The following is a 15,776-nucleotide window of genomic DNA, read 5'->3' on the forward strand; positions in this document are numbered from 1 at the left end:
GGGAGGAGGGAGGACACAAAGGAGAGGGTGCTTGCTTTGCCGGTGGCAGCCCCAGATCGATCCTCAGCATCTCTTAGGTCCTCCTGTGAGCCACCCAGAGTGATTCCTAAGTGCAGAGCCACGAGGAAAACGCTAAGCATCACGTGGTGTGGCTTAACCACTCCCCAAAATGGTTTTGTGGGTCTCTGTGTGTGTGACGCTGAGAGCTGGGGAGGGTACTGGCCTTGCACGCAGCTGATCTGGGTTCGATCCTCAATATCCTATAAGAGTTCCCCGAGCACCTTCAGGAGTGACCCCTGAAAACAAAACAAAACACACACACACACACACACACAAACACAAATGAGGGAAAAAGCAAAGCATCCTAGGCTAGCGAGACAAGTGTTGGGTTCAGGAGTGACCCTGGAATGCTCGGGACTGCGCGAGGTGGCCGGATGGAACCTGGACCACCTCCATGCTGTCTCGGACCGCCTGCAGTCTCGCGGCTGCAGCTGGGGAAGTCGAGGCAGGGGCAGAGCCGAAATAGTGCAAGGGTCTAGGAGAGCCTCTGGCTTCAGTCCCGACGCCTGTCTGTGCCCGGCCCAGTCTGGGGGTTCTGCGCTGAGGGCCTGGCCTGGGGCCCGGTGGGCGGTTGCCTGGGGCTTCAGAGCGGTGGCGCCCGGCCTGGGAACGGGCGGCCTCAAAGGGCCGGAGCTGGCAAGAGACCTTGGTGCCTCTCTGTCCCCTCTTGTCCCCCGGCTGCTGCCTCAGGGGGCGGGGGACTGGGGCCCATCAGGAAGCAGGAGGCAGAGCCCAGGCGACCCTCCCGACCTCCCTTCATCCATCACATAGGCAAGTCACCTGTCACCCTTAAATAAGGCTGGACCCATTACACTGGCCACACCCCTGCGCGGCCAACCCCACCAAAGGCCACGCCCATCACACCTGTCATGACAGCCGAGACTTGATCATGAGGCCACGCCCACGCGGTGACTACGCCCATCTTGCCACACCCCTTGCCAGGCCCTGCTCCAGACACTTCCCACGCTGTTCACGCGAGGGGCACCCCTGGGTCAGAGCCCAGCACCTCCTCTAGGTAGAGGCCCTGCCAGGTCCCTGGGTGCCTTTATTGTCACAGTCCTCCAGTGCTCCAGACCTCGGAGGGACAGTCCGCAGGGCACCCCAGGGAGACCCAGACCCTCCATATGTTGGGGGTGTCTTTCTGGTTCCTTCCCTGCCCTGGAAAATTCAGGCCCAGGCTCAGGTCTTGAGCTCCGCAGCCAGACTGGGGCTGAGATCTCCTCCCCTGGGACATTGGAATTTTGCCTCAGTTTCCCTCGATCCCCCAGAGCTCCCCCTTGCCCCACGTCAGGGTGTGCGGGGAAGCCACAGCCCCTCTAGTTCTCACTGAGGCAAATGAATGGGCCGCTTTTGGCTGCCTGGCAGGCCGGGAGCCCGTGCTGTGACTCACTGGAGAAACAGGGCTCTCTTTCATGCTGCACCGGTGGGGTGAGGAGGCGGGGAGGGCCGAGCTGGACTCTGCCCAGGGCCGGCCGTGTACTCCTCTTGCCAAGGAACGAGGTGGTGGCGGAGGAGGGGGGACGCCCAGCCACACTGGACAGCCTGGACTGAGTCACTGCATCCTCAGCAGTAATCAGGGATGCCCCGGGTCACTCCCACGGTTTCAAATCAGGTCCCGCGGTGGCTTTCAGCCCAGAGAGAAGACACTGGAAGGTTGAGGACATGGTCCACACCAGTTCAGTCTCCTGCAATGTCTAGGCTCCCCTGAGCACCACCAGGAGTGATCTCTGAGCACAGAGCTAGGAGTCAGCCTTGAGCACCAAAAACGGCATCACTGGCGAAAACAGATCGGAAATGAGAGTCGCACAACACTTTCTCACCATCCAGCCAGGAGATGATGCAAGTCTGGAACACTCCACCGATTCTCTGAGGGGATGGGGATATTTCCTGCACCCCCCAGCCAGCCACATCTGAACCCACTGATGATGCAGGAAGTCCTGGCAGACCTACGGAGGCGGCCCTGTTTCCCAGCCAGCTCCCCTTCTTGCACTGGATTTGGGCAGTGGCTCAGAGGATGTTGGAGGGAGCACCCCCCTTGCCCCTTCAAAGGAGCCGGGCTGGGATCATTCAGCGGAATCCAGGAGCTGCCACTTCCGCCAGAGTAGCTGCCCAGAGCCTCATTCAGGCAGGTCAGACGGCGCCGCTCGCTTCACAGAGGCTGAGGGGTACTGATTCGTGGGCTTTATTCAAACCCAGGATCAACCTTCCGGCCGGCCGGCCAGACCCTTCCCCAAGCTGCCAGCCCCACATTTTTCACCGCTCTGAGTCCTTCCTCCCTCTGCTCCCCTCTCCCCAGCTATGGGAGCTGCAGATACTGTACCCCCTCCTAGAGTCCCCCTTCCCAGAATCCACCCTCGCTTAGGTACCTCTTTGCACCCCCCTATCCTCTCTCCCTTTGCTTCAGCTCATATTTTGTGTTTTAGATCACACCCAGCGATGCTCAGGGGTTACTCCTAGCTCTGTGCTCACTCTTAGAGGTGCTCAGGGGACCCTATGGGATGCCGAGGATCAAACCCCAGTTGGTTGCATGCAAGGCAAGCGCCCTGCACCCTCTACTATTACTCCGGCCCTCTAGTTCAGCTCTGTCCTGTTGAGACTGGGACCTCTGTTTTGCACAGTGGGGTGCTGGCCACTGTCCCCAGCATTACCGGGACAGGAAGGGGTGAAGAGATGGTGTACTGGGATGCTTGGTAGATTCTTTCTTTAGCTTGATAGCTGAGAGTTTTGTGTCATCTGGTTTGGCAAAACACCTCTGCATCTGGTCCTGAGCGATGCATAGTGAGTAAGGCGTTTGTCTTGCACATGGCAGACCTGGATTGAATCCCTGTCATCCCACAGGGTCCCCTGAACCTGCCAGGAGTGATTTTATTTTAGCCTTTAACATCTTCATTCTTTACTTCAACATCTATTGTCATTATGCTATTATTATTATTATTTTTTTTTGGTTTTTTTGGGCCACACCCGGCGGTGCTCAGGGGTTACTCCTGGCTATCTGCTCAGAAATAGCTCCTGGCAGGCACGGGGGACCATATGGGACACCAGGATTCGAACCAACCATCTTTGGTCCTGGATCGGCTGCTTGCAAGGCAAACGCCGCTGTGCTATCTCTCCGGGCCCCTATGCTATTATTTCTAACTTTTGCATTGTTGAGGATCCAACTGACGTCCTCCTCGACTTGCACTTTGTCACTCCTGAGCGCAGAGCTTAAGGGGCCAGAGAGATAGCACAGCGGTGTTTGCTTTGCAAGCAGCCGATCCAGGACCAAAGGTGGTTGGTTCAAATCCCGGTGTCCCATAGGGTCCCCCGTGCCTGCCAGGAGCTATTTCTGAGCAGACAGCCAGGAGTAACCCCTGAGCACAGCCGGTGTGGCCCAAAAACAAAAACAAAACAAAACAAAACAAAAAAAAAAGAAGAAGAAGAAGAAGAAGAAGAAGAAGAAGAAGAAGAAGAAGAAGAAGAAGAAGAAGAAGAAGAAGAAGAAGAAGAAGAAGAAGAAGAAGAAGAAGAAGAAGAAGAAGAAGAAGGAATCCTTAAGCACCGCCGGGTGTGGCCAAAAACCAAAACCAAAAACTCCTCTGCATCTTTCAAAGCCCGCCTCATGCCTCTCATCCCATGCCCTCTCCTCCCAGAAGCCTGGCTGAATATTCCAGGCAGCATCCCTAGGAAGGCAGAGTTGAAGGCAGGGGAGGGGGCCCGCTTGTGTTCTTTCCTTGGTCATGGAGGGGCAGGGGCTGCACTGGGCCTTCACCAAGTAAAGCCCCAGACTCCTGGATCAGTGCTCTGCACGCCGCGGGGCGCACGGGCTTGGAGCCCAGCCCGCAGAGGGGCCCTGAGTTGCTCTGTCTGACCAAGGCGCCCAGGGCAGCCGCGCCGGGATGCGGGCCCTTTAAGGGGGCGTGGCCAGGTCACCGGGAGAGGGCGTAACAGTCCTTACTGCGCCTGCGCCAAGTCCACGCTGCTCCCGGGCCGCTTCCGGGTTTTGTGCGTGCCTTGCGGGGACACCGAGGCCGGCCGGGCGCCTGTCGGGGTGTCTGCTCGATCCCCGCCGTGGGACGGGGCCTGCGGTGTGGACCGATCGGCTCTGGGTGCGGATCCGGGCTCGGGGCCGGGATGAGCCGCTCCCTGGTGTGTCCCGGGACCGTGAGCAGGTGGGTGCAGGGGTGCAGCGGGGAAGGGGGAGGGGCCCCTCGGTGCAGACTGAGAGGCGTGGGGGGACCCCGGGGTGCAGTGGGAGGTGTGGAGGGGTCCCCGGGGTGCAAACTGAGAGCTGAGGGGCGGAGAGAGACCCTGGGGTGCATTGGTGGGGGTGGAGGGGCCCCTGGATGCAAACTGAGGGGCGTGGGGGAACCCCGGGGTGCAGTGGGAGGTGTGGAAGGGTCTCCCTGGGTGCAAACTGAGGGCTGAGGGGCGGAGAGAGACCCTGGGGTGCATTGATGGGCGTGGAGGGGCCCCTGGATGCAAACTGAGGGGCGTGGGGGGACCCCAGAGTGCAGCGGGGTCTGGGGAGGGTCCCCGGGGTGCAGTGGGGGGCGGGACCCTCGCACTCTTCATACACAATGCCCCACGCAGGGTCAGCTCCGTGTTGAACCGCGACACCCGGCAGTTCGGCAAGAAGCACCTGTTCGACCAGAACGAGGAGACATGCTGGAGCTCCGACCAGGTCTGGGGGTCTAGGGGGTTCGGGCGAGGGGCTGCCCCATTGCCCCAACCAGCCCCGCCCCGCCTCTACATCCCAAGCTGGTCCCCTCAAGCCTCAGTTTCCCCGCCGGCTTCCAGGGCCCGTCGCAGTGGGTGATGCTGCAGTTCCCGCAGCGCGTCCGGGTGTCCCAGCTGTGGATCCAGTTCCAGGGCGGCTTCTCCAGCCGCCGAGGCCGCCTGGAAGGTACTGAAAGGGCCTTGGGGGGTGGGACGGTTTGGGGAGCTCTGAGACTCACCCGCTCTCCCCCCCCCCCCCCCGCAGGTTCTCAGGGGAGCCAGGCGCTGGGGAAGATTCTGGACTTTTATCCTGAGGACAACAACCGCCTGCAGATATCCTCATGGGTGACGGGTGGGGGCCGTGGGGGCGCCAAGCCTGGTGTGATGAGAACCTCGGGGGCTCATGAGGGGCGGGAGACCCAGAGGGTGAAAATCCCACTCGTCCCCGCGGGCCTTGACTCCCTGTTCACAGCTTCCCTGTGCCCCCGGCCGAAGTGGACCAGCTGAAGGTGACCCTAGAGGATGGCACTGACTTCTTTGGCCGCGTGGTCATCTACCACCTCCGGGTGCTGGGGGAAGAGGTGTGATGTGGCCCCCCCTGCCGCTGCCACCGCCACCTCGAAGCCCTCCAGGAAGCAACTGGGAGGCACTGGGATTCTACACAAAAAAAGGTTTTATTGGTTCCTGCTTCCCCTGGTCAGTCAGGCCTGGAATCCAGCGGCCTTGGAAGGAGGTGCTGGGCGCCGTTCCGGCTCTGTTCCCTGAGTGTCCTGAGCTCCCGCCACCCCTGCAGGTGGTGTTTGGTGTCCCGTACTCAGTGGCCGTCAGCAGGTGCCAGGCTGCTCTGGAAGAGTCGCAGGATGTGGTTCTCGATGGCCTGTTGCACTGGACCGAGGGACAAGGGACAAGGGACGGGAGAGGAGGCGCAGCGTGAATAGGTGCTGGGCGTGGTTTTGGGTTTGCCAGAGCCGCCCCTGGGGGACCAACTAGTCCTGGCCCCACCCAATGAGCCAGACTCTCTACACCCCGACTTCCCCAAAGCCTGTACAATGGGGATTCCAGGGAGCCCTTCAGGTATAAACTTGTTCCCTGCACTGCAGACTGGCGAGTGGGGCTGGGGAGTTCTGATGGGGGGGTGGCGGCTACACAGTGCGCAACCCCATCATCCCACAGCTCTTTCGGACTCCCTAGCTCAAGGGAAGGAGGTTGAGGGGGGCCAAGCCTGGCCCTGTGACTTCTCCCAATCTCGAGTCTTTTTTTTTTTTGTGAGGGTCACATCCATCAGTGCTCAGGGTACCCTACGGGATGCCAGGATTCGAACTACTGTCCTTCTGCATGCAAGGCAAACATCTTACCGCTGTGCTATCTCTCCGGCCCCCCGAGTCTTATTTTCTTTTTTTTTTTTTTTTTTTGGTTTTTGGGCCACACCCGGCGGCGCTCAGGGGTTACTCCTGGCTGTCTGCTCAGAAATAGCTCCTGGCAGGCACAAGGGACCATATGGGACACCGGGATTCGAACCAACCACCTTTGGTTCTGGATCGGCTGCTTGCAAGGCAAACACCGCTGTGCTATCTCTCCGGGCCCCCGAGTCTTATTTTCATGATTTTGGCTCCCCTGCTCAATGCTGGGGGATTCTGGGCTACTGATGTTTATAGTTTTTGGGGTCACTTGGCAGTGCTCAAGGATCATTCCTGTAATACTAGGGGACCCTATGGGTAACCAGAGCTGTCCTATCATTCCTGCCTGCTTCTGGGTTTTGTTTTTCATTTTGGGAACCACACCCAGCGGCACTCAGGGGTTAGCAGAAATCACTCCTGACTGGCTCTGAGGACGTATGGGATGCCAGGGATTGAACCTGGGTAGGCTGCATGCAAGGCAAACACCCTGCTTCTTACTGATCCTGCCTGCTTCTGAGTTTTGAACGTGGGCTGCTTCACGCAAGACACTGGGGGGGTCACCAGAGGCTCAGCTCATGAGGCCCAGGAACTGAGCTTTTTTTTTTTTTTTTCCTTTTTTTCTTTTTGGGCCACACCCGGCGGTGCTCAGGGTTTACTTCTGGCTATCTGCTCAGAAATAGCTCCTGGCAGGCAGGGGGGGGGGGCATATGGGACAGCGGGATTCAAACCAATCACCTTTGGTCCTGCATTGGCTGCTTGCAAGGCAAACGCCTCTGTGCTATCTCTCCGGGCCCAGGAACTGAGCTTTTAACTGCACTGGCTCTGGGGAACCCATGTTCAGAGCCCCCCCCCCCCACCAGTTCCTTCACCCGTGTCCATCCAACCTTTGCGGAATCCCAAGGCCACGGCCAGGTCCATGGGGGTGTAGCCAGAGTCGGCCTCCGTGGTGAGGTCAGCACCTCGAGCTGCAAACAGCAAACACTCTGGGCTGCCGGGTCCAGGATACGGTGCCCTCCCCACAGTGCTTCTGCGCCCCCCACTCACCCAGCAAGGCCTCCACACACTTCACGTGGTTCCCACGCACAGCATACAGCAGCGGCGTCCCTCCATTCTGGCAGGAGTGCAGGGTCAACCTTTCCACGAGCCTACTTATTCCCCCAATTCTTTCTCTTCCTACTCTAGTTCACAGCTCAGTGACCCTCCTCCAGAAAGCCCTCTGGAACACACCCCAGCCCCCAGTAGGCTGTGGTAGCTGCCAGTGCACCTGCCATCGCATCACCCTTCACTACCTCTCAGCACCACCCACCCCACCCAACTAGGAAGGTCAGGGGGCTCGCAGTGGGGTCCGGCAGCCTCACCCAGTCATAGGTGTTGATGTCCACATCCCGCTCCAGCAGGAGCCCCACGATGTCAGTGTAGCCACCCGTGCTGGCCAGAGACAGGGCACTCTCACGCTCCTTGGCTAGGATGTGGGGGTCAGCACCCTTGGGTAGTGGGGGGCAAAAGATGCTGTGATGGGGGGCAGGGACATCCCTGCAGGTACCCTCACCCTGGGGCGCCCTGCACACGCACCCACTCGAGCAGGAAGCGGACGGTCTCGATCTCCCCAAAGGCGGACGCCCAGATGAGGGGTGTGAACCCTCTCTCATCGGGCTTGTTTACGAGGTTGTCACCTGTCAGGAGGGTGGGGTCAGGGGTGAAAGGGCAGAGGGCACCCCAGCCCCACTGGACAGTTACCTTTCCTTAAATGCTCCTTCAGTTGGCTCAGCTCCCCCTGGGCGGCCAGTTGGTGGATGGACAGGGCTGTGCAGAGACCAGAGAGAACTGGGGTCCTCACCCGCCCTGCCTCAGTTTCCCCTCCTCCCACCGAGGAAGCTGCACTCACAGTCCAGGGTGGCCGGCAGGGCCGACACCTCGTTCCCTCGTTGCCGGTTGGTGAGCGTGGTGGAGTGTTTCAGGGCCGAGCCTGTCCGAAGACCCCAAAGGCCTCAGCGTCCCCCCTCCTTCCCAGTCTCTCCGGAGCCCTTGGGGCCACACAGAGGCGACCTTCACCCCAGAGGAAGATGCAACAGCAGCAAGGGGGGACCCATCTCCCAGGGTGATACCAAACTGGGCTCTGCCAGTCGCTCCACAAACAGGGTCAGGGTTGGCCTTACAGCCACCCCCCCCTTAAAAGGCTGAGGTCATCACCAAGGTGCCCATGAACTTGGTAGCCACCAGGGGGCAGCCCCAGGACATCAGCAGGCTGAGGATCCCCTCTAAATGCACAAACGCCCCAACACATGGGGTCCCAGGGGAGAAAAAGTTGAGTATGGACCAACGGGGCATCCCCAAGGGAATGAGGGAATGTTCTGGAACTGGATAGAGGGGGTGTTGGCACGGCCTGGTGCCCTGCGAGTTGCTCGGTTACTCCGCACACCGGTGGGGAAGGGGCTCGAACCCGGGGACCGGGCTGTGCGTCCAGGGCGCAACCGCGCAAACGGGCCTCTTCTCCTCCCCAGGGATATGCACGCGTGCACAGGCACCCCGGGGCACCCTACCCTGTGGCTGGGAGGCCCCCAAGTCCGGCTCGGGGTTCGCGGGCTCCGGGGTGCAGGGGAAGAGGCTGAGGACCACCGTGTCCGAGCCATCGGGGGTCGCGTCCCCGGGATCACCGGGCTCCCCCGCGTCTAACGTGCAGGGCTGGGGGGTCAGGCCAAGCGTCTCCGGGGGCTCCATGGGGGATCCTGGCGGGGCGACAGGAGGGAGGCGCGGGGCTCGAGGGGACCCTTTGGCCTGTCCCCGCCTCCAGGCGGTCTGGGGCTCCGACCCCCCACTTGGAGGCTGGAGCGCTGGCACGCCGCCAAGAGCCTCCGTATCCCAACAGAATGGACGCTGGGTCGGCCAGGCAGAGAGTCTGTGAATCGTGGGCAGGGTACCCCCCACATCCGTGATCATTTGGGGGGAGCCAGGGTTGCCCGAAACGAGTGAGGCATCGAGAATGGTGCGCGGTGGGGGGCGCCCCTTCCAACCCCGCGCAAAACCCATCCCGGAGGTCCACTCACCTCCCACGAGCCTCGGTCACCCCGCGTCGCAAAGCCCGGATCCCCCCAAAACTTGGGGGCCCAATTCACAAACTTTCCCTCCCCCCAGCGGGTGCCGAGAGCAAGGAGCGAGCCCAGCCCGGACTGCCCGACGCCCCGGCGGCGGCTTCTTTCGGGACCCAGAGCAACTTGATACCCGACCGCTACCCCCACCCCAGAGCTCCCCCACTGCGCCTGCGCACCCCGCCCCCCCCAAGTGCGGAAGGCCGGAATGGCAAAAACCGCTCCGGGCCCTTTAAGGCTGGGGAAGGAAAGAGGCGTGGCTTCTCCTGTGGGCGGGGCCAGAAAGATGGACTTGCGCCTGCGCGTTCCGGTCTAGGGCTGCTGTGGGCGTGGCTCTCTCGACGTCATCGAGCCAGCCCGGCCCACTTTCTCAAGGCAGCCTATCGGCTTTTGTTTTGGGGAGGTGGGCGTGGCTTGCAGTGCAGCGCTGGTGCTCCCAAGCTGGGCGTCCGGGCTTAAAAGGGCGACTTGGTCCGCGTCCTCCTGGAGGCTCCGGGCCAGGGCCGGAAGCTAAAGCTCTCCAGAGAAAGACGCCCCAAAGTGGGTAGGAGACGCAGCGTCACCCCTCTTCCTCGGCACCCCGGAAAGTGGGCTTAGGGAGCGGCGGAGCCCCCTCGTCCCGGCCCTGCGCGGCGCCCCTCGGCAGCCTCGGGATGTCCGGACCTCTCGCCGCTCCCGGCGCGCCTCCGTCCTCGGCCGCCGCCTGCTCACCTGCGCCGCAGCCGGGTCCCGGAACCGAAGTGTCGCGGCGCCCCGCGCTCCGGGGGAAGACTTCGGCGGCCGGACCCGCGCGCGCTTCCGCTTCCGGCCGGCGGGCTCGGCGGGCCGCGGGCGCGATGGAGGAACCCGAGTTGCAGCTCAAGGGGAAGAAAGGTGGCGGGGGCCGCGGGGTGGGGGGGCTTGGGTTGGGGCGAGCCCGGGAGCGCCCCCACTTGGGCTACGGCCGCGGAGACGGGGGGTTTCGCTCTTTTGTTGGTTTTGGGGTCACACCCGGCAGCGCTTAGGGGTACCTCCAGGCTCTGCGCTCAGAAATCGCTCCTGGCAGGCTCAAAGGGGGGACCCCATGGGATGCCATATGGGATTCGAACCCCCGTCCTTCTGCATGCAAGGCGAGCGCCTTACCTCCATGCTGTCTCTCCGGCCCTTTTTTTTTTTTTTTTTTTTTTGGTTGCGGGTGTCTTTTAAATACGGTGGGCGCCCACCCCGGGGTGGCCCGTGGGTCCCAGGGCTGCAGGCACCGAGCCGGACCCTTTGACTTGGCCCACGCGCATGTGCCGCAGCTGCCGTCCCGGTCGTCCCGGGCGCTGTCCGGCTCTTATGGGCTCGGGTTTGCTGTCCCGGTGACCCTGCCAAGCCGCTGAGGCTTGTTTGCAGGAGCGTCGGGTGTGATCGGCTTCCTAGGGGCACTTGGGGGCAAGGGCGATGGGCTGGGAGGGAGCACCGGAGACCCCTGTGCACGGAGATACTAGCCGGCCCCAGCCTTGGGGACACCCGCTCCTCCCACCTGGCCTTCCTGCCGCACTCCTGGAAGCAGAGTGGCTGGTGCTTTAACCGGGGCACCCTCCCGTACGTGTGTCTGTCCCTGCGGTGTTTACTCTGATCAGGACCTTCCACCTTCCCTGCACAGACGCCTGGACACTCCCTGGGGGCTCTGTCTAGACGGGGTTAGAGTCCCAGCCGGAACCTGGGCCCATTTCTGCGCCCCTCTGTTCCCAGTCACGGACAAGTTCACCGAGAGCGTCTACGTGCTGGCCAACGAGCCGTCGGTGGCACTGTACCGGCTTCAGGAGCACGTGCGCCGTTCGCTGCCCGAGCTGGCCCAGCACAAGGTGGGGCCCCGGTCCTGGACATGGGGAGTCATGGGTACGGGGTGTTGGTTGCACAGCCGCTGCTGATCGTGCCCTGTCCGGCAGGCGGACATGCAGCGCTGGGAGGAGCAGAGTCAAGGCGCCGTCTATACCGTGGAGTACGCGTGCAGGTGAGGCCAGGGCCTCTGGGTACTGCTGCCCAGTTCTTTATTGGTTGCTGGAGGGTGCTGAGCACGGCCTCTCCTGCTACAGTGCCGTCAAGAACCTGGTGGACAGCGGCGTGTACTTCCGCAGCGTTGAGGGGCTCCTAAAACAGGCCATCAGTATCCGGGAGCACATGGGATCCGGCGCCCACAGTCAGGGCCACAGGTAGCACCACCCTGCAGCCTGGACAGGAGTCCTGGCCACCCCTGGCCCTTCTGCCCAGGCCAGCAGCAGGAACTGTAATGGGAGCAGAGCGGCTTTGCCCGGCAGAGACTCACAGCTGGCCGCTGCTCTTTTCCCCGTGTGACCTTAATAAACAGGCAGAAGTTACTCCAGGCCTGTGGGGTTTGTGTTTTGTGTGCATGGGGTGTGTGGGCGTGGTTCTGAGGGCTCATGCCCAGGCCCCTTGCTCAGGACGCCTGCGGAACCCACAGCTTACGCACATTCCCGAAGGCCCTGGGACAGGTTCATATCACCTGTCTGAGATAAGCCTGTGTCAGTCCCAGCCTACAGTTGCCCTTCTGGTCATAGGAGACCAACATGTGGTGCTGCGCTGCACCTTTGGGCCCCTCAGAAGGCCTCATGGTCCAGGCCTCATCCCTCCACCCACCTCCTTTCAGCACCAGGAACCAACCCCACCTACCTTGGCCAGAGCTGCTGAGGGCCTGGCCCGCTGTGCCACTTCCCAACTGACTCATCCCCTCTGGGCAACAGGCCTGGCGTGTGGTTCCTGCCCTCTGCTCCCCAAAACAGAGGGACAGAGGTGGCCCGGCAATGAGCTGAGTGACCTGAACGACCCCTCCTGACAATGTGGACTGTGGGGGTAACTAAAGAGTTGGTACACCACTATACGGGCACCCAGTGGTGTGGTGCAGTCATGAGAGGAAACGGGTTCAGTCATCCTAAGGGCGGCCTGTCCCAAGTCTCATTTCCCAGCACCTTCCACCCTGCACATCTGCATCTCATTTGCATGTTTGGTTCCCGGAGGCCGTCCCTCTCCGGCTGGCCACCAGGGGCCATGAGGTCGTGTTCTTGGTGCAAGGTTTCTTCGCTGTTAACTTTGCTGGGTATTTGTGAATCCAAGAACAGTCCCCAGAATGAGAAATTACTTCCCATCCCCTTGTCCCCTTTCGGGGGAAGACCTTGGTAATATTTATCCGCAGCAAATAATAATCCACACAGACAAGAACGATAGGGTATAAAAGATCGGGCAAGGAGAGCCAGAGAATCCTTCTGCAGCCAGCAGCTTTTTCACAGAAGGATCCCTCACTCCTGTTCCTCAAGCTATTTATTGCCAACTTCACAGCGCCCCACCTGGAAGGGTTAGGTGGGGCAAAAGTCACAGAACAATCCTAAGGAAACACTTTTATATACAATTCCAAGAATCATCTTATGGAAACTTTTTCATATGCTACACTTGGTTCCCCCAGACTGAAGTGTTGGCCACCCTGGCCTGTCCTGGGACTCTCGGGGAGGGGTTGAAGCTGGGATGTGGGTGGGAGGTCCCTGCCCTTTGGGGGTGTGGGTGGGTCTCAGAAGATGTCCCAGGGCAGTGGCGTGTCCAGCTGATCCCGGATGGGAGTCAGGCCCCATTCACAACCTGTCCACAACCTGGTGCCAGCCAGGTAACATCTTAGTTCTGGGTTCCCCATCTTCCTGCATCCCGCACAGCCTCTGGATGGAGGATCTGCAGCTGAATGTCCAGTCCCCTTTCTGGGGGACTCCTCCAGAGGGGCCCAGGCAGGGCTCCATGTGGTCACTCACTGGCCAGGATCCAGCGGTCCACGGTGAGGTCCTGGCTGTTATGGATCTCTGACCCACACTGTTTTTCCCATCAGCCCTGGAGCCTGCAAAGACCCTGTCCCTCATCACCCCTAAAGCCCTACACTGTGTCCCCCCAGAACAGGGCAAGTTCAGCCTTTATCCAGGCGGCCTGGCCAAGCCTGAATCTGGACCCCCCCCCACGTGATCCCTCCCTGGCACCCTCCTATTCTGGAAAGTTCTGGGGACACAGCAGGATGGAGGCCACAACCCCACCTTCCAGGGCCCTGAACCACCCACCCTCTTCCAAACCCCCCCCCATGGGGATTCGAAGTGTCCTGGAGTGGCCGGCAGGGTGAGTGTGCAGGGCCCGGGTGATGGACAGTGGCCACACCCTTCGCACTGTGCCCAGTGCCGCCCCAGCTGCCGCCGCCCTCACGTAACCAGAGCAGGCCTGTTGCATCAGAGGCGGCGGCCGCGGGTAAACAGAACGGCCCTGCGGGGCCCCGTCCCCAGCCGCCTCCCGCTCCCCAAGACGCTCCCACAGCTCCAAACCAGGCTCAAGCCCCCTGCCTGGCCTCGGACCCCCACGGAGTGCAGGCGGGACCCCTAGTCTCACCTGTGATGCCTGGTGAACCCTAACTTCCATTTTAATCCATTTGGGGGGGGACCGCACCTGGTGATGCTCAGGGTAGATTCCTGGCTCTGCACTCGAACTCTCCTGGACCTACCCTAACTTGCAGATCCAAAGACAAAGCTGCCCAGAGTGCTGGCCTACATTGAGGAAACTGAGTCTCAGCACTCCTACTTCACCCTCTTTTTGGGGTGTGCTCAGGTGTTCCTTTTGGCTCTGCATTCGGGGGTGCTTGGAGGACCTGTGGGATGCTGGGAATCAAACCCAAGTTGGCTTGTGCAAGGGAGGCGCACTCCCTGCTGGACTGTCATTTCCACCTGCGCTCCGTACCTCACCTATTTTTTGGGAGGGGGCTTGGGTCACGCCCAGCGGCGATCAAGGATTACTCCTGGCTTTGCACTCCGAAATCACTCCTGGCAGGCTTGGGGGACCATATGGGATGCTGGGACTCGAACCAGTGTCTGTCTTGTCTGGGGTTGGCCATGTGCAAGGCAAACACCCTACCGCTGTGCTATTGCTCCGGCCCTGCACTACTTCACCCTTGTGTTCCCTCCAATGCCCCGGATCCCTGCCCCAAATCTGAGTCTGAGGAAGGGGCACCGTGATGGGAGCCCCTTTGTACTGCCCAGCGTGAGCTCCTCTTATGATGCTTGTCTCCAGTGTCTAGGCCTCATCCCCAATTCTCCAACCGAGTCCCCTGCACTCCTGAAAGTACCCCCAACTCTGAGTTGCCTCCCCAAGTCCCGAACTCCTGCTGACCCATCAGGGCCCAGGTCAAATGCCCAGAGTTGGGAGAGGGTTTGCGGGCTTGGGAAGCAGGCACCTGCAGAGTTATCTGATCCTGGATCCTCATGCCAGACCCTGAAGCCCCATGGGCCAACTCAGCAGGCCCCATGCTGGGGGCTTGGGAGACTCTGGGTGCCCAGAGGAGACCCTCTGGGTTCAACAGTTGCCACTGGCCTCTGAGAAAGGAGAGGGCAGCTCCTGCACTGAGAGCACTGCCACCAGCCTGGGCAGGGCCCTGCAAGGTTGGGGCGCCCCTTATCTCACCCCCCCATCATTTTCAATACACAGGGCCTTGGGGACTGAATGTCTCAGTCAGTAGTCATGGACCAGGCCTGGGGCTGGAAGCTGAGAGGTGGGATCAGAGAGGGGAGAGGGCGTCTGCCTTGCAACTGGGGGGTAAGGGGTCGCTTCCCTTCTGCTGGGATCTGCCCACACTGCCCCCCCCCCCCCGTCCCTGAGCTCCTGGACGCTGAGCCCCTCCTACAACCCGCCCTCTATGCAAACGAGCTTCGTCTCGTCCAATCCGTGTCGGAGGCGTGGCCCCACCGAGGACTCGCCAGCCCTGGGGCACCGCCCTCTATGCAAAAGCACTCGCTAGGGGGCGGGGCCTCGCGGAGGTATCGCCCGCCCTCCAGGCACACAAGCCTCGCTCCAGCCAATCCGCGCCGGGGGTGGAGTCCCTCCGAGGACTGGCCCGCCCGGCCCCGCCTTCTATGCAAACGAGCCACGTCCCGTCCAATCAGTGCAGAGGGGTGGAGCCACGCGGGCACCTGCGACTCCAGCGCCCGGTTAGCGAGCTGCGACTTGGGCCCGGCGTGCGGGACGAGCGCGGAGCGTCCCCGGCGCCGCCAGGCTGCAACTCCAGGTGCGTGTGCGAGGCGGTCCCGGGGCTGGTGTCCGACGACAGGTGCCCGACAGGGGTGCAAAGGGGTGCAAAGGGTTGCAGGCTAAGAGCCCAAAGGGCTGCATTTGAAAACGCGCGTCCCGGGGCTGTGGGTCTGGGCGTTTGTGTCTTGGGATTTGCAGGAGTCTGCGGGCTTAGGGGAGCCTTATGTCCAGGGTCCTGAGTCCCTCAGATTGCAAGTCAGGTCCCCCCTGTCGAGACATCCTTAGAGCACGGCCACCAGGCTCAGAACTTTCCTGGGGGGAGGATACCGGGCAACCCCAGAGCCAGGCCTGACTGCCCCACGCGTGCCCCAGGAATGCCCGCGGGGAGGGAGGGCGGGATGGAGCCCTCCAGCTGTCCGGGGCCGCCTGCCTCCCCGGGACTCAGTTTCCCCTCTTGGTGTGGGCGTCGTGGCTTAGTGCCAGAACCTCCTCCTAGCCCAATTGGTCCAGGGCCAAG

At 61.5% G+C, this 15,776-nt stretch overlaps 3 protein-coding genes across 3 annotated transcripts; 2 read left to right on the forward strand and 1 right to left on the reverse strand.

The window, feature by feature from the left end:
• Window positions 1-4,090: 4,090 nt before the first annotated feature.
• NR2C2AP (nuclear receptor 2C2 associated protein) lies at window positions 4,091-5,849 on the forward strand. The gene is made up of 5 exons (XM_049788504.1): window positions 4,091-4,208; window positions 4,630-4,720; window positions 4,837-4,942; window positions 5,021-5,088; window positions 5,226-5,849. The coding sequence occupies exons 1-5, from the start codon at window positions 4,171-4,173 to the stop codon at window positions 5,340-5,342; spliced, it is 420 nt and encodes a 139-aa protein (XP_049644461.1). The 5' UTR covers window positions 4,091-4,170; the 3' UTR covers window positions 5,343-5,849.
• On the reverse strand, window positions 5,415-9,383 carry RFXANK (regulatory factor X associated ankyrin containing protein). Its single transcript, XM_049788500.1, has 9 exons — window positions 9,197-9,383; window positions 8,693-8,878; window positions 8,038-8,118; window positions 7,890-7,955; window positions 7,725-7,825; window positions 7,511-7,636; window positions 7,197-7,263; window positions 7,037-7,117; window positions 5,415-5,640 (listed from the first exon to the last, which is right to left on the reverse strand). The coding sequence occupies exons 2-9, from the start codon at window positions 8,868-8,870 to the stop codon at window positions 5,570-5,572; spliced, it is 771 nt and encodes a 256-aa protein (XP_049644457.1). The 5' UTR covers window positions 8,871-8,878; window positions 9,197-9,383; the 3' UTR covers window positions 5,415-5,569.
• Window positions 9,384-9,778: 395 nt separating this feature from the next.
• BORCS8 (BLOC-1 related complex subunit 8) lies at window positions 9,779-11,534 on the forward strand. Its single transcript, XM_049788501.1, has 4 exons — window positions 9,779-10,111; window positions 10,955-11,067; window positions 11,152-11,216; window positions 11,299-11,534. The coding sequence occupies exons 1-4, from the start codon at window positions 9,892-9,894 to the stop codon at window positions 11,417-11,419; spliced, it is 519 nt and encodes a 172-aa protein (XP_049644458.1). The 5' UTR covers window positions 9,779-9,891; the 3' UTR covers window positions 11,420-11,534.
• The last annotated feature ends 4,242 nt before the right edge of the window (window positions 11,535-15,776 follow it).

This window comes from Suncus etruscus, chromosome 15 (genome assembly GCF_024139225.1).
Source record: "Suncus etruscus isolate mSunEtr1 chromosome 15, mSunEtr1.pri.cur, whole genome shotgun sequence".
NCBI lineage: Eukaryota > Metazoa > Chordata > Mammalia > Eulipotyphla > Soricidae > Suncus > Suncus etruscus.

What these genes read in the sequence shown, in the direction of transcription:
- NR2C2AP (XM_049788504.1), top strand. Translation starts at nt 4,171, where the DNA reads ATGAGCCGCTCCCTGGTGTGTCCCGGGACCGTGAGCAG. An exon ending in TGTCCCGGGACCGTGAGCAG is followed by an intron (nt 4,209 to 4,629) that starts GTGGGTGCAGGG and finishes TGCCCCACGCAG; the next exon opens with GGTCAGCTCCGTGTTGAACC. An exon ending in CATGCTGGAGCTCCGACCAG is followed by an intron (nt 4,721 to 4,836) that starts GTCTGGGGGTCT and finishes GCCGGCTTCCAG; the next exon opens with GGCCCGTCGCAGTGGGTGAT.
- RFXANK (XM_049788500.1), bottom strand. Translation starts at nt 8,870, where the DNA reads ATGGAGCCCCCGGAGACGCTTGGCCTGACCCCCCAGCCCTGCACGTTA. An exon ending in GGGGGCCTCCCAGCCACAGG is followed by an intron (nt 8,119 to 8,692) that starts GTAGGGTGCCCC and finishes GTCTTCGGACAG; the next exon opens with GCTCGGCCCTGAAACACTCC. An exon ending in CCTGCCGGCCACCCTGGACT is followed by an intron (nt 7,956 to 8,037) that starts GTGAGTGCAGCT and finishes GTCTCTGCACAG; the next exon opens with CCCTGTCCATCCACCAACTG.
- BORCS8 (XM_049788501.1), top strand. Translation starts at nt 9,892, where the DNA reads ATGTCCGGACCTCTCGCCGCTCCCGGCGCGCCTCCGTCCTCGGCCGCC. An exon ending in GCAGCTCAAGGGGAAGAAAG is followed by an intron (nt 10,112 to 10,954) that starts GTGGCGGGGGCC and finishes CTCTGTTCCCAG; the next exon opens with TCACGGACAAGTTCACCGAG. An exon ending in ACCGTGGAGTACGCGTGCAG is followed by an intron (nt 11,217 to 11,298) that starts GTGAGGCCAGGG and finishes CTCCTGCTACAG; the next exon opens with TGCCGTCAAGAACCTGGTGG.